The 22,869-nt window shown below is 48.2% G+C and overlaps 1 protein-coding gene across 1 annotated transcript; it reads left to right on the top strand.

Moving 5' to 3' along the window:
- Positions 1-11,397: 11,397 nt before the first annotated feature.
- On the top strand, positions 11,398-14,157 carry LOC126521896 (uncharacterized). Its single transcript, XM_072284645.1, has one exon. The coding sequence runs from the start codon at positions 11,398-11,400 to the stop codon at positions 14,155-14,157; it is 2,760 nt and encodes a 919-aa protein (XP_072140746.1).
- The last annotated feature ends 8,712 nt before the right edge of the window (positions 14,158-22,869 follow it).

Below are 22,869 nucleotides of genomic sequence, written 5' to 3'. Positions count from 1 at the left end.
TTTGTAAGTAAGTTTGTTTGTTTGTCACTATAAACGCAAATAGTGTTCAGCATCATCGATCCTTCACGTGACCTCTGGCCTGGATTTAAAATTTTTACCGGTATTTTCGAGTGCATGGCGGCACGGATTCATTCGTTCGTGCACTCAGACTGGTTCCGTCTTTTTTGCTAAAACTAGTTTACTGCGCTTCGATGTCTTGCGTTATTTAACCTGGGGTGAAGTAACGTGTTTGCAAGCGGACATGTAATCCCGAAAGTTGGGTATCGGTCGTGAGCCATTCGGAACACGTCTGTATCGAAACGGGAGCTGGATTCTGGTGCGGCTGACAACGGCAATAACGGTGAGTCGTTTAACACCGCTGCTTGAATCGTTATGTAATATTCGTTTCATTAACTTACAGGCGGAGACAAGTTACCGAACTAGATCCTGCACAACATATGGATGTTGAGATCCTCCGTTGCTGTTTCCTAAATAAACCGTTACTTGCGAGGCCGTCGTTATACACACACAATCGGGAAAGAAAGAGCGATATCAGAACGCGCGTCTCATTTTTCATCTTATTGTAGCCGTGGCCATAGGTGACTGGGTAGCCTTAACAATATACACATAAAACGTTTTTTCGAGTCCGCCGGCAACTTCTTTAGCCACAAAACCGAATAATTCTTTGGTAAACTGATGTGACTGTACACAATTTAATGTATTAAACAGTTGCAAGCCTGATAATTAACTCATATTTCGTATTTGTTGGTTCCAAATGTTCTTGCTGTTCAGTTTGGTTTACCGTAGGGCATTTATTTTTGCAGTAGTGAAGCGGTGCATCACGTCCGTGGAGAAAAATAATGCATCAGTTCTAATAGCTTCATGACTTTCATGCATTTGCTTGTGAAGCCAGCAGTGTGATCTCTTCCAGTGTATAAATGGACGCACAAATGTTCTCATTTCTGATCTTCATAATACTTAAGCTGTTTACATGGATTGTATAGTTAGGCAGACATAAATTTATGGACAATAGCAGTATTTATTTAACGTGCGGCTTAAGCACCCTAGAACAGACAGGGTACATTTGCATGTGTTCTGTAGTCGCAAACCATTACAACATATATGTCACACCTTTTTGCATTTCATATTGTAAAATTTTGCTTTTTCGATTTCTGATTCAGTCAAAATTTCTGTTCCAGACATGCAGCAATGAGGACGGCACCAGTATAAGGCAACACACTCCACGCACTAAACAGAAGCTGCTGCCTGCTACAACAAGGTCATTGTGTGGACGTTGGCTACTACTACAAGGTAAACAACACTTGGTTCAGAAATAAATGTTTCATATATGCTGTATTGGCTTGCTGTTTGCAGCAGATATGAATGTCTGTTCATATTTATGGATCAGTATAATTGGTTCGAACATAAAAGAAAACACACAAGAGTTTGGCTAATCTGTGCTGTATCTCATGTGTCACCGTTCTGCCCCAACAGAGTCCATGCCAAGCATATCTTCGTCATCACAGGAGCTCCTATCCACACCAACAGAAAGGGGCTGGAGCCAAGTTTGCAAGGCTTTTACACCACGAACAAAGAAGAGCATGCAGAATAATTTGCATGAGATATCAAGTCTGCAGATCACTAGGTCAAGACTGAAAAGAGCTTCAGCTACATTCCACCAGCATGGACAAATTGGCTGAGTCATACAGGTAACTCGAAAAGGACTTTATAGAAATTCTTCGTTTTCAGATGCACCTGCAACTTCTTATCAAGCACGGACGACGCTGGCCAAAACAGTTCCGTCAGTTTGCCCTTAATCAGCTTCCTGGCCATGTCAATTCCATTTGTGCCGAGTGTAATTTTTCTTCTATAAATGCAAGCTTTTTCATTGCCCATTCTCGTTAGAGATCATTCATCCTCATCCAAACATAGAGGTCAACCGATTCTTCGCTGATACTTAATGACAGTCACTGTCTAGTACCATAACATATATGTAGTAGTACCTATTAGTGTATGTTGTCATGCACAATTCCTCTCCTGAAATAGCTGATGCAACATCGACATGTGTCTTGCATTACCCTACGCACCATTTGCTATGCACCAGTTTACTTTTCTTGATGTTTTTGGCCTTCAATGCTTGCAGAGCAGAGTGGGTTCTCTCTTGAATGCAAGCTTTCTCATTTTCCATATTCCTAGTCTCGTTGATGATTGCTCTTCTTCCTCGATAGCTTGGGTCTTTGCGCAAGCTACACTGAATGATTGATTGTAGAATCTGGTTTTGCTGCCCCACTTGGTTGTGGTCGCCGTGTTACATTTCTCGGATGTGGGGGCCTGGTCAGTTGCATTGGGAACAGTCTCTCGAGGTAAGCATTTGCTCCTGCAGACCGCACAGCGACATAGACTCCCAGTATACACGTACCGTAACTGGTGCTCCCGTTCGTTCTTTCCTGCCACAGCCATAGGCAAATTGTACTTGTGGCCTGCCTCGGCCATGATTTGCTCAGAACGGAGACCAGCATATGTGCTTACTTGGTCCGACGTGTTTGAAGTTGATAGCCACATGGGTGGAAAGGCCCGCAAAATTGGCTGCCGAAGGTGATGCTCACGAAAGCGACTTGTCCATATTGAGACAAAGTGGGACACCAAATGTGAGCCACACATTAGCGGCCCTCGACACAAAAGAAACGTGCACGTTGGAAAGGAGTTAACGCTAAAATGCCGGATAGTCCATTTCGCTGTGTTCGTTGCGGCAGCAGATGGCTGCGTCACCTGATTGCTTCGCAATGGAAGTTGCTCATCTTCAACGGCAACTGTCCGTTAAAACAGGTGCAATGCTCTGTCCAATCTGTTTGTACTGCTGGTTGTCGCTCGTTACCAGATCACCACATGCGACGAAGGCAAGCATTATGCCTGTAAGTAGGCGGCTGAATGTATCCTAAGAGACCCGTGTATGTGAATGCTCACTGTTGCCATATGGTTCGTAGCCAATGTATAATGTATTCTCTGAACCTCATGCATTGATTGATTGCTGCTTGCTCAGTGGCTATCGTGTTGGGCTGCCGAGCACGAGGTCACGGGATCGAATCCCGGCCGCCGCGGCCGCCTTTCGATGGGGGTGAAATGCGAAAACACCCGTGTACTAAGATTTGGGTGCACGTTAAAGAACCCCAGGTGGTCGAAATTTCTGGAGTCCTCCACTACAGCGTGCCTCATAATCAGAAAGTGGTTTCGGCACGTTAAACCCCGTAATTTAATTTTTTAAATTGCTGCTTAATTTCGCTGTCATCTTACTTGGGGACGGTCGCCGTGTTATGTTCTTCGAATATGGCAGCCAGGTCGGTTGCATTGGGAAGCAGTCTCTTGAAGTAAGCATTTGCTCCTCCAGCCCACACAGCGACAGTGGCTTCCAATTTACACACACCGTGATTCGTGCTCCCTGTTCAGCCTTTCCTGCTGCAGCCATGGACAAATTGTGCCTGTGGCCTTTCCCGGCTGCGATTAAGCATGAACGGAGACTAGCACATGTGCTTACATGGTCCGACGTGTATGAAGTTAGGTGGAAAGGCTCGCAAAAGTGGCTGATGAAGGTGATGCCCGCGAAAGCGACTTGTCCATATTGAGACAATGTGGGACACCAAGTGTGAGCCACACATTAGAGGCCCCCGACGAAAAGAAATGTGCAGGTTGGAAAGGAGTCAACGCTAAAATGCCGGGTAGTCCATGTCGCTGTGTAGGCTGCAGCAGCAGATACCTACGTCACCCGATTGTTTCGCAATGCAAGTTGCTCATCATTAATGGCAACTATTGCTGCAAACAGGTGGGACACACTGTCCAATCTGTTTCCGCTGCTGGTTGTCGCTCGTTACCAGACCACCACATGCGACGAAAGCAAGCATTATGCCTGTAAGTAGGCGGCTGAATGTATCCTAAGAGACCCGTGTATGTGAATGCTCACTGTTATCATATGGTTCGTAGCCAATGTATAATGTATTGTCTGAACACTATGTGGTGAGTGACTGCCGTTTATTTTTGCTGTTATCTCACTTGGTTACGGTCGCCGTGTTATACTCATCGGATGTGGCGGCCTGGTCAGTTGCATTGGAAAGCAGTCTCTCGAAGTAAGCATTTGCTCCTGCAATCTGCACAGCGACATGCACTCCCAATTTACACAACGTGATTCGTGCTCCCCGTTCAGCCTTTCCTGCTGCAGCCATGGGCAAATTGTGCCTGTTGCCTTTCTCGGCCGCGATTAAGCACGAACGGAGACCGGCATACGTCCTTACATGGACCGACGTGTGTGGAGTTGGGTGCAAAGGCCCGCAAACGTGGCTGATGAAGGTGATGCCCACGAAAGCGACTTGTCCATATTGATACAATGTGGGACACCAAGTGTGAGCCACACATTAGCGGCCCGCGACAGAAAAGTAACGTGCAGGTTGGAAAGGAGTTAAGGCTAAAATGCCGAGTAGTCCATGTCGCTGTGTTGGCTGCGGCTGCAGATGCCTGGTTCACCCGATTGCTTCGCAATGCAAGTTGCTCATCTTTAACGGCGACTGCCGCTGCAAACAGGCGGGACACTCTGTCCAATCTGCTTGCGCCGCTGGTTGTCGCTCGTTACTAGACCGCCATGTGCGACGACAACGGCGAGCCGTTTACGAGCTCGCGTCAGAGATTCCAGCGTATCTGGAGATACACATTTTATTTCTACCATTGCACGGGAATGTACACTGCTTGTCTTCTGCCAATAAAGTCGCACGTTCTGTTCACTCACTTGTGGCTTGTTTGTATGGGTGTCAGTAGAGGCTCCTTGGTCTCCTGGCAATTAGAACGCACCGGCTGCGCGGCAGCCGAGGCATGCCGCATAACCGGCGGGGCGAATACGGCGCGTACGAGCGGATACAAGCGTACACGACCGGCGAAAAGCGGCCATATTGGATAATGCTCTAAAAAAATGCGCATTTCCGTATGGATGGATGGATGGATGTTATGAGCGTGCCCTTTGGAACGGGGCGGTGGGTTGCGCCACCAAGCTCTTGCTACTATGCTGCCTAATATCCTACCTAGGTTAACCAATGAAAAAAGAAACGAAAAAAAAAACACTATGAACTACCACGTCCAAATTTTCTGATCCCCTATTGCGAACTGTGTTTTTGTACGTCTCCGTCTTTTGTCGTTTCCCTACTTTTCTTCCACCAATCCTCCAATCGCCTCTTACTAATGTCTATTGCGGACCTGTTTGCCTTACCACTGCTCCCGCTGATCCCAAGGGCTTCAAGGAGGCTAGTGGTGCCTAAATAGACCGCTGGGTAGACGTCTTCACATTCTAATAAAATATGCTCCGTCGTTTCCCTAGCTTTACTATGCCACCATAGCTTTACCGCAGCAAGCACATGCTTCTTCTTCCTTCTTATATCTCGCTTTATAGGTGCGTGTTCTAAGGCATCCCGATCTCGCTTCGAAAAGTAATGAGCTTCCCTTTGAGTTATCATAAATGATTTCTTTCCTGATTTCGTTTTTTCCTCTTAAGTAGTTACTCATGGCAGGTTTCTTTTCCATTGCCGCCACCCATGAGATTAATTCAGCCTCTCTGACTTTCTGCTTGACCTTCTTTGTTGCTGTGTTGCCCACCCCACAGGCCGCATACTTGCTGGTAAGCTTCCTAGTTCTTTTCCTCCACTGTGAATCAATGTTTTGCCTGTACTCTGAACACTCTCCCAGCCCATTCACTTTCTTCCATATTCCTCAGCCGTTCTTCATACTCAATTTTACTGCGAGCTTCCCTCACTTCAAAACTAGTCCAGCCCATATCCCCCGGCACAGCTTCATTTGTAGTCTTCCCGTGAGCGCCCAATGCGAGGCGACCCACTGACCTTTGGTTCCCGTCGAGCCCTGATTGTACCCCTGATTTAAAGCAACCAACCGCATTTCCAAAAGTAAGTCCTGGAACCATTACCCCTTTCCACATACCTCGGAGGACCTCGTACCTATTGTATCCCCATAGCGCTCTGTGCTTCATTATGGCTGCATTTCTCTTCCCCTTGACTGTTATGGTTTTTTCCTGTGTTTCCATATATCCATTGCCTTCGTTTATCCATATACCAAGGTATTTATATTCTGTTACCCGAGGTATTTCTTGGCCCTGTATCTCCCCTGTCTGTTCACTGTTTTTATTGAATACCATAACACCTGATTTTCTAACACTAAATTTCAAACCTAAATTGTTGCCTTCCTGTCCACAGATATTAGCCAGTCGTTGCAAATCACTTTGCTTGTTAGCGAGCAACACAATGTCGTCCGCATAAAATAAACCTTGGAGTTGCTGCTCTATTACTGTACCTGCCTGTTTGTATGAGAGATTAAACCCGATATTACTTCCTTCTAGCACCCTCTCCATCCTCACCATGTACATCATAAACAGCAGCGGGGATAAAGGGCACCCCTGCCTCAGTCCCTTGTTGATTTGAACTTTCTCCGCGCTTCTCATCCCTTCCCATTAAACGCAAACGGTATTTTCTAGGTAAATCTCTCTCAAAAGCTGTAGACAATCGTTACTTAAGCCTTCCCCTTCCAGAATATCCCACAAAATGTTGCGGTCTACGTTGTCGTATGCTCCTGTAATGTCCAAAAAGGCCACATACAACGGTCTGCTTTCTGCTTTTGATATTTCGATACACTGAGTAAGAACAAACAAGTTATCATCCAAACGCCTACCTATTCTAAAGCCATTCTGAAGCTCTCCCAAAATGCCATTATTCTCTGCCCATGCTTGAAGCTTTAATTTGATTGCCTGCATTGCTAGCCTGTATATTACCGATGTAATGGGCAACGGTCTATACGAGTGAATTCTGTCTTTCTCCCCCTTACCTTTATAAATTAAATACATTCTACTTTGTCGCCAACTGTCTGGTATTCGTCTATCTCTTAAAGTTTTTTCCACTGCTTTCACCAGAGCTTCCTTACTTTTTGGTCCCAGTTCATTTATCAGCCTCACGGGAACCTCGTCTAGCCCTGTGGCTGTGCGCTTAGGAATTTTCTCTTCCGCTTTTTTCCAGTTTAAATTTGTCAGCACCAGCTCCTTTTCCACTTGGGTCTCTTTCATGCTCTTTTTTTCATCAAGTACAACCTCGTCATTGCCTTAGAAGGATTATTGCCGCTTCTTCTTCCAGTCTGTTTTCATCTTCGTCTAGGATATGTTGTTGTATTGTTGCTGACTTCCTGCCTAATAATTTTATGTGATTCCAAAATATTCTAGGTGCGGCCTTCTTTTTCTCGCGTATTTCTGACAACCAACGTTCACTTTCACCTTTTAATTTTGCTTGCACCAGTATTTCAACCATAGACTTTTTCTCCCGGTATATTTCCCATTTACTGGTTACTTCATCCTGTGGCAACTGCGCCTTCTTTGCCTGCCTGTGCTCTCGAGATGCTTTCTGTCGTTCGGCGATCGCTTCTCGTATCTCCTTGTTCCACCAGCTTTTCAGTTTCTTTTTTCCTTTCCAACGAACATGTTGTTTCTCTTTCCGTATTTCTGTCGTTATTACACTCAGAAGCTCACCATATTCCCACTCCTTACTTGGCCACTTGCCAAGTTCTTCTTCAACTCTAGTGACTATATTTGCTATTTGTTCAGCGTTCAAATTTGGACTGGCCATTGTGCTTTCCTTGTTCTCTTTCCCAACTACATATCCCATTTTCAAAATGATGCGTTTATGGTCACTCCCTATGCTGCTAAACCCTTCCTCATCGATGACCATTTCTCTCAACTTATCATGAATTCCTTCTGTCATCAGACAGTAATCAATGGTCGATTGCCGGTTTTCCACTTCCCATGTGATCTGATGTTGCTCGCAAAGGTCTAGCATTGACTTCCCGTCATTGTCGGTATAGCCATCTAAATCCTGTATGTGGGCATTCATGTCACCTAATAGGACAATCTCAGCACCATTCCCGAAACCCTTAATATCAGCGCTTATGCATTCCACTAGCTCTTTATTCTTCTCTATGCAATTTTTTCCGGTCCACAAATACGTAACTCCCAGCCAAGTTTCTTTCCCACCCATTGTACCTGATAACCAAAGATGCTCTTGACATTGTGAATTTACTCTTTTCCATTTGGCTCCCTGATGGATGAGCATTCCGACTCCCCCTCCCTTTCTTTCCGACTTAGTTCTGTTGCACCCTTCCCATACATAATTCTCAATAACTGGCGGCTCTTCTGAGTCTCTAAGGTGCGTTTCTGTAACCGCATACACCCCTATTTGTTCTCTATGTAACTGCTCCTCAATCTCTGCCCACTTTTCCTTTCTTCTGCCGCCCTGCATGTTTATGTAGCCTATTGCATGGCGAGCTCTTGTTCTTGCTTTCCTCCTTTTTCTGTTATCGACGGCGATGCTCTTCTGATGTTCTCCTAGGGAACCTTCTTCATTACTACCTACTCTGACCTCCTGAGCGCCCGCGGGCCCCCTAAAAAAGCAACAGCGCGACCCCCAAGTCGCCAGCCCACTTCTCGTGCTAGCCTGTACTTGAAGTGGATCCCATCTCGTTTAAAACCAGCACAACTTCTCACTTCCCTGTTTACTTCGACAACCTCGAAGCCCTTCTCTCGGCTCATTTTCCATATTTCCTCATTGACAGCCATTACGGCTCTTTGTACGTGACTGTCACGCACAGGCACCTCCGGCACCGTGCACACCACGATCTGCACCTGAGGGGATAGCTCGCGCAAGTCGTCCACCCCCTTCGCCAAGAGCTGGGCTAGTCCTGGCTAGTCCTGTTTAGGACGTCATTTAGCCCACCTGCTACTACGACAAGGTTGCGTACGTGGGCATTTTCCGTGAGCTTTTCTTTTGCTCGCTCCATGACAGCACTCAGTGTCCGCCCTGGAAATGTGCCTACCGCCACTCTTTTGTCGCCTTTCACCCTATCCACAATTGCTTTTGATCACCCAGCCATGTTTGAGTCGCCAGCGATAATCACCCTTTCACTCTCTCCTACCTCTCCCTGCTTCCCTGTGTCCTTTTCCGCGTGATTCTGACTCGACAAAGGGCATTGTCCTCTGGGCTCGTGCTTTTTCCGCGTCGCCTCAAGGTAGGTGCCGCTCTTTACAGCTTCCTGTGGCTGCAGCGTCGCCTCACTCGGGGCGTGTTGCGCTGCTTCACTATAGCTACGCCGATTCACCGGCGGCGAGCTGGCGACCGCTTGTTTTGGCTCCTTGCCTCCCACTTCGCCTGCAGGGTCTACCCTACTTTCTGAGTCTTTGCCACCGCTTTGGTGTCCTGACCCGACATTCTCCGCTGCCCGCGTCTCAAGTGCGTCGAGCCGCTTTTTCAGTTCGGCGCTCCTTTCTTTCTCTTCGTCAAGCTCGGCCACAGTCCTTACTAACTGCGCGGCCTGGGCCGCCTCCACCTTGACGAAATTTTCAACTTTCGCCTGCAGTGCTACCCGCTTCTCCTGCTCCTCCCTCAGGTTTGCCCTAAGCTCTTCGAACTTAGCCGCCCAATTCCCTTCCAGTTTTTGGACGGCTTCCCTGACGCCCTCGCACGACCTGCACGTGAAACTAGACCCCTCCGCGTCTGCTAAATTCTGGAATTCAGTCTCGTCGAGGAAGCACCATCGCAGGCACTCGTCGCACTGCACTTGCTCCCCGTCCCCCGCGGCCTTCACTTTCTTCGATTTCATCGCTAGGCCTACGTCCCTAGGCCCAACGAGCAAGTTCGCCAAATCACTCACGCAAAGCCGACCTCGACCACTATCCCAAACAAAAATAAAGAATTATCACTCCCTGCTCCATGTAAGCATCCGAAGAACTAGCTGAAAGAATTAAATAAGCCTATCAAATAGGTCCCTCCTACCACCTAGGCCTAACGAGGGAGCCGCCAGACCTAGACAAAGCCGGTACGTTTACTCACGCGTTTACTACTCCTACCAAGAATTCAAAATTTGCGCCCCTACTCCATGCAAAAGAAAACACTTCAAAACACTAGCTAATAAAGATAAAATAGTACTTAGCTACGAACGAAGTCGCTGAAGCCTCGTGCACAGGAGCTTCCGCGAGCCACCGCTTCCTTAGTGTTCCTGTATATGCTCCCTGCGGGAGCATATACAGGAACACTACCGCTTCCTGTTTTAGCAGCGTCATCTGGCGTCAACCTAGGTAAGTTCCATGCGCTGCCGCTGCTTATTTTCGAACCACTGCCAAAGGTACAGTTTCCCTTCTCCAAGTTGTTCTTTATTCTATGGCATTGTCTACAGTGTTCTAAAAGGGTAGCGTTGGCATTTGAGAAGTTGCAAAGAGCACATTCTTTCTTTGTGAGCATTCATCAGTTGTGCTGGGATGGCTCAAGGAAATACGGTGCACGTCCCCAGTCAGGCTGTTCTGGACGCTAATTTTCAAGCCGCGGACGCTGAGGCAGATGGACATATTAATGCATACCAGTTGATGCATGCTCTCAACCTCGGAACCGGATGGCCCCCATTCAACGAAAATCAAGCGAATTCCCTGGCGAGAACATTCGACACGAATCAGGATTCGAGAATAAATCGGGACGAATTTGAAGAAGTCGTCAAACTGCTTGTAGGACTTTACAATGCCTACACGCACAAATGTGCCCAAGCATTAAGTGCAAGGCTAAATCGAGTCAACTTCCCTGAAGTAATGACAGCGTTCCTTGGACTCGGCCCTCGAAACCAGATGGCCTGCGTGACCCGTACCTTACTTCTGCCTCCTACCATGGATTTTGGCAACTTTGTTGTAGAAGCTCTACCCATATACCGGATCCACGCCCATGTGATCCACAAGACACCATATTGTTGTGCGGGGACTTTAACGCTCAGCACATCGCCTGGGGATACAACAAATGCAGCCCGCGCGATCGGCGCATCATGCAAGATACCTCGGAGTACGGACTGACACTCCTCAACATGCCTCAAGAACACACGAGGCTGGGACAGACAGTTCACCAAGGAGACACATCACCAGATCTTACATGGAGTACTCGTCCGCAGCTTTTTAGATGGGAGGTGCTGGACGATTGCATGGGGAGCGACCACTTTCCGATCCTCATACGCTTTCGCACAGGCCACGCCAATCCGAAAATGAGGTCACACGCCACTACACGGCTAAGCCACATAACACACTGGGACAAATACCGCCAGTTACTGCAGCAGCAGTCTCCAGCCAAGAACATTGACCATCTGGTATCACAGCTGTGCGTAGCGAAGCGAAGAGCCACCAAACGCTTACGGGTTCCCTCTGACCACCCAGAGCCTGATAGACATCTGCTCACTTTATGGAATAGAAGGCACCGGATACTCGCTCAGTACAGGCGGTCTGGTCGCACTGCTCACCAAAAAGCACGGTTGCGCAAAATACAGCGTTTGATCGAAGAATATACGACTACGCTCGCGTCAGACCGCTGGATGGGAATTTGCGAATCCATCAATGGACAGACTCATACGTCCAAGGTTTGGGCCATCCTGCGCTCTCTTCTCGGCCAGCGCAAGACCAACAACGGCGCGGCTCGTGTGGCCCTCCGCGAAGGCATCAACGCTCAGGAACTTGCCGAACAGGCTGCTGAACTGTTTTTCCCGCAGACGTCTCGCCCCACAGACACCACATACCAGAAGGATGTACATTCTGAAGATAATGAACCACTTACCAGCCCCTTCACCTTGATCGAGCTGGAGCACGCCTTGCAGCGTGCTAACGTACGTAGTGCTCCAGGGGTCGATGAGGTGGGCGTGGCTCATCTACGCAATCTGCCTCTTGAGCACCAGCACGCTCTTCTCGAAGAATTCAATAGAGTCTGGGATACCGGGATACTGCCCTCCACTTGGAAGTTTTCGGTGGGCAAGCCCATTCCGAAGCCTGGTAAACCACCACATACCTTATCCAACCTCCGTCCGATCTCTTTGACCTCGTGTGTCTGCAAAGTAATGGAGAGCATGGTCAACACACGCTTGATGTGGTACCTTGAAGATCGCGACCTTTTGGCTCCTACACTGTATGGATTTCGCCGTGGGCTATCAACACAGGATGTGCTAGCCCGCCTAAAACAGGACGTCCTCGACTCTAATTCGGTGCACCCACGAGCCGTTGTCGCAGTGGATATACGCAAGGCATTTGATTCCGTCCCACATAACACTATCATGATCAAAGCATGTGCCCTTGGCATCAGAGGGAAGATGTACAACTTCATAGCGGGTTTCCTTGAAGAGCGAAGATACCAAGTCGAAGTTGGTCACGACGCCAGTGCCATACGAACCAACCGCGTAGGCGTCCCCCAGGGCTCGGTTATTTTACCGACGCTGTTTAATATAGCTATGGACCAGCTACCTAAGCGCCTTGCCGATGTATCGGGCCTGAAACACGCGGTGTATGCCGATGACGTCACCGTGTGGACGCATCAAGGGTGCATCGGGGAGCAGGAGGACGTCTTACAACGAGCTCTCGACATTATTCACGCCTATGCCACGGAAACGGGTTTACACACTGCTCCAGACAAAACAGAGTTTGTCGTCATTCATGGTGGCAGGTCTACCTTTGGAAAGCAGGAAGAAAAGCAGCCTTTTAAACTGCACATCGGTGACCAACCCATCACACGGAAATCTACTATACGAATACTCGGTATGCACCTAGACGAGAACTGCACAGCTAACACTTGGTTCCAATGCGTTACAAAGACCAGCAAACAAATCCTGCACGCTTTACGCAGAATCTCTACCCGCACCCGTGGAGTAAACGAACGTGAAATGCGGCAGTTCGCTCAAGCTTTTCTTGTCTCCCGTATCATGTACGGGCTGCCGTATCATCCAGTCAACCGCACACAGATGCACACGCTCGACCGGTTACTTAACGAAGCCAAACGCATTGTAACTGGACTCCCACGGTACACAAGCCTCGAAGCGCTTAAAAGTTGTAGCCAACTCAACAACCTGTCCGAGCTCGTAGACATGCACATCTATACACAAGAGACGAGACTTCGCGCCACCAAAGCCGGGCGACACACGCTCATGCTCCTCGGGTATGACGTCAACAAAATGCCGATTTTGCCCAACAACACGCCGCCGTGGGAAATCACGGCTCTCACCGATGGCAGGCCACTTCCTCTCAATATGGACCCTACTCAGCGAATGCGGCGCCTTGCATATGCCAAGAGGCATGCTAAGGCTACGAGTTCACTCTCCTTGACTGAACGCATCGTATACACGGACGCTGCACTGCCTGCAGACGACGTTAGTAACATCTGTTATGCGACTGCGTGGTACGACCAGACAAATGAAAATCAGAACCGCCGCCATCATATATCAGCAGAAGCAATGTCCAGCACCCGCGCTGAGCTAATGGCCATCCTAGATTATTTGGAGTGGGCCCTCGCAACTTCATCTCAAACTGACCCTGTTCACCATCATGTGTACACAGATTCTCAGGCTGCCCATCGGGCATGTGCTAATATTATTTACACAGATCCCGTACTGCAGAATATCCGACACCAGGCACGCCTGCTCCGTGAATGCGGTCACGATGTTACCATTCACTGGGTCCCTGCGCACTGCGGTATCCCCGGAAACGAGAAGGCTCATAGACTGGCGCGCGCTCATCTCTCTACCGCGCTAGCCAGAGCCTCCGATAATCCTTATCCTCTCTTAGCTACCACACCTGAGGTAGCAGACCCAATGGCAGACAAGCATGCGACCAAACAACGACGTGCCGCCTACCTCGCAGCAGTGGGCAATCCACTCTCCATACCGTCACTTCCACCGAAGGTATTCACACGGCGAGAGTCAGTCTTGCTTCGGAGAATCCAGACAAGCACCCTCCTTACTCCTCACTTGTTGAACCGTTTCCACAAGGGTGGCACCCCACCACCCGTAAGTGGGTTCTGTTCCATGTGCACATGTCGTGCTGATCTAAACCACCTTTGTTTGGAGTGCCCCCTCTACATCCCACCAAGGCTTCGTGCCCTGGCCACCATACAGCGGGGACCCTGGCCTTCTTCTCTCCGGACTTGGGCTTGCCCGGATACCACGTCTCCGGACCATGCCATCGAGCTCTGGCGAGCACTGCTGCTGTTCCTTCAGGACCCTGCAGCACCACCCGTCGGCGATCGGCTCCGCGACAGCCACAAGCGTCATGCCGCCCCGCCCCCACTTAGCTGCCTCCAGGACGTTCTTTTATAAAACGGAGGCAGCCTAACCCTTCCCCTTTTACAATAACACCCCTCCTCCTTCCACTGCAGCGTCTTCGACGCATTTTAATGTGGAATAAACGCGGTTTCATTCATTCATTCATTCATGTGATGAAGGCCAGGGCTCAGAGTAATGTACAACCAGGACAACATCACCACATGGACTGGGCCGCCTTGTTGCGACTTGTGATGAATGCCTTGTGATGAAAAGATTTCGCGTGCGAAATAAAACTTTTCAAATCTCACTAGTGTTTGCGTATTCTCTTCACGCAGGTGTGTGACCAAACCCAATCACAGTGTACGTTACCTAGGTAGCTTACGCAGCAATTGGCAAGCGGGAAAGGTCATCCCAGTCTTCAGATCAGGTGTACGAGGGGACGGGGGTGCACCACCACGTACGTGCCTCCCATGGAAATTTCTGTGTGCCACAGGATGACGACTGCCCAGACCCCCACCCCGAAAATATTGTCTGGCTACGCCACTGTGTGCATGTGTACATGTGCACTGTTCCCCTTACCGACACATAAATTTATGTATTTATGCATGTGCATGGAAAGGTGCGTGTGTGTGCGGCGGCCTGCCTCCTTTTACTAGATGCCTGGCCTGTCGCTGGTTTTCGTTAGAGCAGAGGTTCCTGTAGTACAGGGTAGTGGCCGAGAGACGGCGCTTGCTGCCGACCCAGAGCCCTTACCGAGTTTCGCCGCGAGAACGTGAAGCTATAAGACAACAAGTCAACGAAATGCTGCGCGACGACATCATCCAGCCGTCGAAAAGCCCGTGGGCATCCCCTGTTGTCCTCGTAAAGAAAAAAGAGGAACCCTACGTTTCTGCGTCGATTATCGTCGTCTGAACAAGATCACGAAGAAGGACGTGTACCCCCTCCCACGGATAGACGACGCATTAGATCGGCTCTGCAACGCAAAATACTTCTCGTCAATGGATCTCAAGTCTCGCTACTGGCAAATAGAAGTCGACGAGAGAGATCGCGAAAAGACCGCCTTCATCACGCCAGACGGCCTCTACGAGTTCAAGGCCATGCCATTCGGACTCTGCTCGGCGCCTGCAACGTTCCAGCGCGTCATGGACACGGTGTTAGCAGGATTGAAGTGGCAGACCTGTCTTGTTTACTTGGATGACGTCGTCGTCTTCGCCGCAAATTTCGACGATCACCTTAGGCGGCTTACGACAGTACTAGAGGCCATCAAGTCATCAGGGCTCACTCTGAAGCCAGAAAAGTGTCACTTCGCTTACGATGAGCTTCTGTTCCTAGGCCACGTCATCAGCAAATCTGGAGTCCGCCCCGACCCGCAGAAGACAGCTGCCATCGCAAAGTTCCCGCAGCCCATCGACAAGAAGGCAGTGCGTAGATTTCTTGGCATGTGTGCCTACTACAGGCGATTTGTCAAGGACTTTTCACGTATCGCTGAGCCGCTGACACAGCTAACTAAATGTGACGTCGAGTTCAAGTGGGAGACGCCGCAGGCCGACGCATTTCAAGAACTCAAACGACGCATGCAGTCGCCGCCCGTACTTGTGCACTTCGACGAGCACGCCGATACCGAAATCCACACTGACGCCAGTAGCCTAGCCCTCGGTGCCGTGCTAGTCCAGAGAAAAGATGGTCATGAACACGTGATAGCTTACGCTAGCCGGTCGTTGTCAAAAGCGGAAGGCAATTATTCTACAACCGAAAAGGAATGCCTCGCCATCGTTTGGGCTACAGCGAAATTTCGCCCGTACCTATATGGCAGGCCATTCAAAGTCGTCAGCGACCATCACGCTTTGTGTTGGCTCGCGAATTTAAAGGATCCTTCAGGACGGCTGGCGCGGTGGAGCCTAAGACTGCAAGAATATGATATCACTGTAACCTATAAGTCCGGACGAAAACACTCTGATGCCGATTGCCTATCACGCGCCCCCATTGACTCGCCGCCGCAAGATGACGAAGATGACGACGCCTTCCTTGGCATTTTAAGCGCAGAAGACTTCGCTGAACAGCAGCGAGCAGACCCGGAGTTGAAAAACCTCGCCCAATAAAATTTAGTTCAGTCGTTCACAGTGTTGCTACTGTGTTCTTCAACGTCACCACCACGTGACATCTGGTTGGTAGCAATACTGTGAACGATAAAAGTAACCTTTATTGGGCGAACCTGTGCCCACAAAACAGGCTACACTTATAGCACAACGATAGCGGCGAACACAGTCGGCGATCGTCGAAAATCTGATCAGCGGGTCAAGCGCGTCGGCTTTTATACAGCAGTCATCGAATGTTCCAGACTAATCGTTGGGACCCGCATGCCTTCTACAAAGTTCTACGCCATTCGCGTCAAGGGATGTAATCAGATAACACAAGGTTCGGCGATAACAGACAGCGGATAGAAGCATCGATATCTTTCCAGAAACTTCGGATACATGCAGGCGCGTCCCGCGCTGTGCGATAACATTTGTTAGGCGGCAAAACGTGTCGCCGGATAAAGACAAGTACACGTGTCAATATACATTTGTGTAAGGGCGGCAATTTTACTTCCTCGTCTTGACAAGGTGCTGCTCTTACAATGGGGTGTGCTATTCTATAGAATTTCGGTGGCAGCGGTTATCCCTCTGATTATTTTGTAGCAATAGAGCGAAGGTCATCTATTTGTTCACGCGTACGTCAGGTGCCGGGTGGCTGTCTAGTACTCACCAAAATAGCTGTGGCTGCTGCCCAGGTTCGCCTTGACGGCACGCTAGGATGCAGCCGTCCTTCATGTCATCCATGGGGGTTGAGAGGATATCGCTGTCTCTTTAACATTGGTCACAACAGTGTCCAAACACACCGCATGCTCTAAATGCTAAGCACACAAGCTGCAGGGACCCTCCTTAATTTATGTGTTTTTGCTTGTTTAATTTAATTACGGGTTTGAACTTTGGGGTAGGACACTAGCATGTGTGGCCCTTACTCGGATGTACACAGTACGCACGCCGAATGAAGGTACTGGCTAACCGCCTATGACCCATTTGTGCAGATTGAAAAGGATTATATTACTCATTGCGTAGCATGAAGTAACTATTGCCCGCATGACTGTTAGTTTTACACACTCTTCGAAATATTGTCTGCACCTTTTAGAGCTTATCTTTTTCTAATAAAGTAATCATAATCTATTTCGTGTGTATTTTCTTTCTCCATCGGTGTGCACCCAGTAACTCCAGATCCTGAACAGCACGTGCCTTATCAGCGTGACATAGCACTATTGACAAGAAAATAGCAAGTGTAAGGTTTTTCGTGAAAGGAAACGCAAGCAAGACAGGTGGCAATGTCCGTGCGCGAGATACATGCCAAGGTTGGTAAACATTTTTAGTGTAGAATTTATTTAGCCCCTTGACTAATTATTTAGTTCAGGTAGAATTCAACAAATGCATTTGAAGTGCATTTTTCATGCTTCCATGACGAATTCACTTTATCTCGCAACACAGGCAGAAACGCTGGGACCTAGCGGAGAGGACAAGTGTAGCCTGGTAGAACATTACACTTGGCTTATTGAGGAGCACCTGAAGGAGAACCCCCAATGTTGAGCAAATGCAGTGCAGGCTGCAGCTGACACATGCTGCAAGAGTGAAAGAGCTGTTCCGAATGCCTGTTGACGCAGCTGATAACAAACAGCCATGCATTCGAAACATTCAGTGGGCGAGTTGTTTGTAGGTGGTATGATGAGATTTGTTCTTGACAGGCCACCGCCTATGATGCAACAGTTTGCTATCTGCTCCTTCTGCGTTTCTCTCGCTTTCTCAGATTTCTTGTTCCTATTACTCGTTTCCTGCCTTGCATATCATTACTTTTCAAATGGCTAAATTACTATAACTTCTGTTTCTCGCTTTGTCATGTTGTCAATTTGTCTGAATCAGCACTAAGTCTCCCATATATTTGTCTCGGTGATTGAGTGAGATCTTCACATCGGTTATTGGCACACAGCAGGTGGTTAGGCAAAGTACAAAAGGGTGGCGAAAATTCAAGGCTGCGGATCTGCGCCACATAGGCAAGGTTTGCATCCATGTGATATGAAAAGGCGCAATGCATGTTACTGGAATCAACCCACAAAAAAGAACCTGAAGAGTGCGTTTTTTTTTTGCTCTTGCTTTCCCTGTCGTGCATTGCGCAACTAGCAGCAATGACAGCAGGGGCCGTATTCCGTAGCGGTTCCTTTTGGAACCGGTTCCTTTGGTCTGTTGCCATTGGTCGGCGTTTCGTTGTCGTCATCCCTGGTGGGCGGGACGACAAATTTTGATGACGTCACACAGGTTGCCAATCTTCTGGAAAGGAACCGGTTCCCTGCTAGGAGAGGAACCGCGGAGAAGTGGTTCTCTCGAGGGTCGCGCGCGGGGGCGAGCATGATGTCGAGGGTTGCTAGGGCAACCGTGGCTGCCGGCTAACCTCGCGCCAGCTGACGAGCCGGCACCTAGACGAGACGAGACAGAGACGGCAATGGCGGCTCCTTTGGTTGTGTTGCTGGCGAGTGCCGAAAAACAACGACGCGACGAGAGGCAACGACGCGACGAGTTCGGCATGGCCGAAGAAGAGTTTCGGAGGCATTTTAGGCTCTCCAAAGACATAGTGCGACGTCTTTGCGATGAGCTGGAAGGACATCTCGGACCTCAAAGATTTCGTGGTGTCGACACTACAATGAAAGTGCTGTGCGCGCTGCGGTTTTTTGCCACCGGGAGCTTTCAGCAGTGCGTCGGGAATGAAGAAGCGATTGCACTGTCGCAGCCTTCGGTCAGCCGGATCATCACAGCCGTCGCCAAGGCCATTACGGTTGTGGGCAAGGAAAAAGGATGGGTTAGATTCCCATCCACGGCGCAACAGAAAGCCGCCGTCAAGGAAGGCTTTCTTAGCCGTGGAAAAATTCCAGGAGTTCTAGGATGTGTGGACGGGAGTCTGATAGCCATCGTTCGCCCTAAGAAGCTCGGCCCCGGCGAAACGGAATCCTACTGGAGCCGTAAAGGGTATTACGCCCTCAACTGCATGGTCGCGAGTATTGTTCATTGACAAATATTTTCGATATGTGTTTGCGCGAGTGCACGTTGTAAAAAACTTCGTTTCGTTATTTTTCATCAATTGCCGGTAATACTTGCGTTCCTATTAGAGAAAGTAGCGTTTGTGTTGTATGTGTAATGACGGCTTTGATCTTTGCATAGAACACGGCCGCACTTTTTCAGTGCTCTCCAATCGCAGTTGAATAGCCTTTTCGATGCTACAATGCAAACACATTACGCGCGACTTAAACCGGAATAGACGCCGTAGCAGTGAAGGGAGTCTTCGTCTGCGAGCGATCCTAACAGAAGACGAGCCCTTGTGATTCTTATTCGACGTAAAACTAAAGCATTGTGGCCAACAGACTGTGAACGTGAAAAGGAGCATCCCACCAATGAAAATGGTGTGAGGGAGAATGAGAATGTGTGGACACCCATTTGCTCTAGCTGTTAATACGGCACATGCTGTTTCCGCGTTCTTTCGCTTGTAATAGGCACTTTGTCTGAAAAAAAAAAAAAAACAGGTGGCACTCTTTAGCAGAATCTTATACAATATGGACGGAAGAAACCAAAGGAATTATTTTGCACATTATGTTGTGACCGCACGCCATACATGAGCATGTGTACACATGCCAACATTGCATTTGTAGGTTAAGATGACATTGTTATCATGCTGATCATTAGTTCAACTGCCTACTGCGTATGTTGATATCTCCTTTTCTGTAATTGTGTTCGCTGACTGAACAGTAACTGATTGGCAAGCAGTGTTGTAAGCAAAAGGTTGTGCCAGATATTTGTTGCAGTGGCACTGACACCTTCTCTTTGCTTTCCCTTATGAGGTGTGCGACGCGAAGCTGAAAATCCTGGCAATTGACCCACGGTTTTCGGGATCGTGCCACGATTCTTTCGTCTGGAGGCATTCAGCATTTCGCCGCCGCCTCACTCGTGGCCTGTTACTTCATGGAGAAGTCTTGCTTGGTAAGTGCACCTAAAGTAGCAGTGCTTCTTCCACACGTAAAACATGCACAGTCAAATAGTTTTGCATCCTAGCAAGCTTTAAGAAAGCGTGATTTGCTAGAAATGTGTTGTGAATGCAGCAGCACCTAATGAACCTGCTGCGACTATCGAGAGAAACAAGTCTCTCCTAAAAGGCAGATATTTGTACCAGCATGTATACAACAGCTGACGTGTTATGCTGTTTATTTATTGATTTCAATACACTGAATGCCACGTGGAGCGCTACAGGAAGGGGTGGAACTCTACAGAACACGTCGAAATGGCAGTTTTCAAGTATGGTGGAAAAGGGTTGGTGACAACGGACTCGGGGACCTGGTCCCTGGTCACTGTCCTTGGAACAAAGGAATAAGCGTGTGCATGAAACTTTCGGCATCGACGTTAGTGATCGGTGTAGTATATATTGTAGAATGGTGCAAGTTGCGCTATTTTTCTTTGTGTTGCAATGTGTGCGATTTTTTTTGTTGCAGCGACATGTGGTGCTGGAGTGATTAGAAAGGATCAAATGGGTAGCTCAATTTTGGGTACCTTCACGAGAAGAGGTACGAAAGGTAGAGTAAGGATCCCAGATACTGGCAGCATATTCGAGAGTAGACCTTAGAAGTGTTTTATAAAATAACACTTCTGAAGAGAGAAGAGCTAATTAGTTTTAGTGAAGGATGTACATTTAGGGAGAAGCAAATGGGATGAGCGGAGCAGAAAACCACGAGTATGAAATAAATATTACATGTCCAACTTAACCCGAGAATGAGATTTGCAGCCGAGACAACAGGTGAAATTGGGCTTTTCTTTAAAATGAGTCGAACTTTCTTTACAACTTTCTGGGAAGGTCAATGTTCGATAGATATTGCAACAATAAATCCAAGACCCGCTGCTGTTGTAAAAGGGCCCTGGCGTAGACTGTGTTCTTGCATTGTGCCTTAATGTATCCACGTTCGTTCACTGACGTGCAATACTTTACAGGGGACTCTGGGTACCCGCTAGAGCCATGGATCATGACTCCTGTGCCTGGTCACCCAAATCGCTTCACGGCAGAGGGGCGCTATAATGAGGCACACGCATCAATGCGAAATGCCGTTGAGCGGTGCATAGGAGTCGTCAAGAGCCGCTTCCGATGCCTGCAGAGGTATCGGGTTCTCCACTACTCGCCTCAGAAAGCAGCCACTATTGTTGCAGCTTGTGCAGCGCTGCATAACCTCTGCCTTGCAGCAGGCGTGCCTCTGCCAGACGACCCAGATGACGACGGTGCACATGACGACAGCGCACAGGAGCCAGCCCAGGCACAAGTGCCGCTTCAAGTACAGGTGCCACCGCAGGCGCACCCTGTACAGCCTTCTCGAGCTTTGTTTCAAAGAGGCCGTGCGGTGCGTGAATCCATAGTTGGTGTGTTTCGGCTGCCCAGAAATTTGCGCATTGCCTACCTGCAAAGTGTGCGCCGGCGCATTCGCTGGCAAATGAGGCGGAGACATGTGCTGGTGTAACATGTTTTATATTTATTTTCATGAAAGTAAATAGGCCGTGCACTTCAACATAACACATTGCGTGTGCTCACATGTGGCTAATCATAGTATGCTGCATACTGCAGTAGTGAAAAGCACATGATTTGTCTATGTTGAGCATGACAGATACACATGCAGTGACAAATAACCATGTGCCATTATGTTACTCCTTTGCTTTGTTCACTGTGCTTTTGAATATTGTCTCGCCAGGGAATTTTCTTTAAATAAAGGTTATTTCTAAGGTGAATGGCAACCAATCTTGCATTGTTGAATATTGCTTTGCAATGCCTATTTTACTGTGCAGTATGCATTGTTCCAAAGCTGAAGATGTCTGTTCATGTGTGACACGCAAGAGCAGCATGAGTTACACAGCAACTGAAATGTCGTCAGCAATCTGTATAGCACATATTGAAACGTATAGCAACAAACGAGACATGTCAAGCACTTATTGGAGCAGGATTTCTTTAAATAGCAGACACTCATGCTTACTACTGCTTTGTTTAAACTCAAGAGTTGCTTCAACATTGCATTTCTTGCACACATGATTTCACATAATGCTCGTAATTGCTGCTTAACAAGGTGCAACAATATAAACAAAATCATGACAATGAAACATTTCTTTATTTATTTTATTCATTGGGTACCTGCTTCGCCATTCAGGCATTACAGCAGGGAGGGTACAACTCATATAAATGAACACTCAGAATTACACTCATAAAGCATGGAATAAATCATCACTTGAACAAATACAGACAGTGTCAGGTGGTAGAGTATTCCAGTCTCTTATAGTACGAACATAGAAAGAGTAGCGGAAAGCGTCGCTTTTAACCCTCTATTGCATGGCGTCCCATATTTGGCACATACCGGTTACCATTCTTTTTCGCGTGTGTGAGATTCCCAGTTGAGAATGTGATACCGTCAGAGTAAATCTCCTAGTTATGCGCACTTATTATGGGCAAGTGCTGCCATCTCTTGAGTGATACGCAAAACAGAGGTGAAGTAGATTTTGGGATGCAACGAGAAACTCTGAGGGGGCAAACACGAGCAATTGTTTTTTTTTTCTCTGAAAAGTTCGACCGCAGAAACGTAGAAAAATTATTTTGGCATATTTTTTGGCCTCGCCAATTCAAGGCAGTTACTAGTTTTCTCAATTTTGCCTGCAACTACAGCAGAGAAACCGAAAT

Source organism: Dermacentor andersoni, chromosome 10 (genome assembly GCF_023375885.2).
Source record: "Dermacentor andersoni chromosome 10, qqDerAnde1_hic_scaffold, whole genome shotgun sequence".
NCBI classification, from domain to species: domain Eukaryota; kingdom Metazoa; phylum Arthropoda; class Arachnida; order Ixodida; family Ixodidae; genus Dermacentor; species Dermacentor andersoni.
The sequence above is the reverse complement of the archived record's forward strand: the minus strand, read 5'-3'. Positions and strand labels throughout refer to the sequence as shown.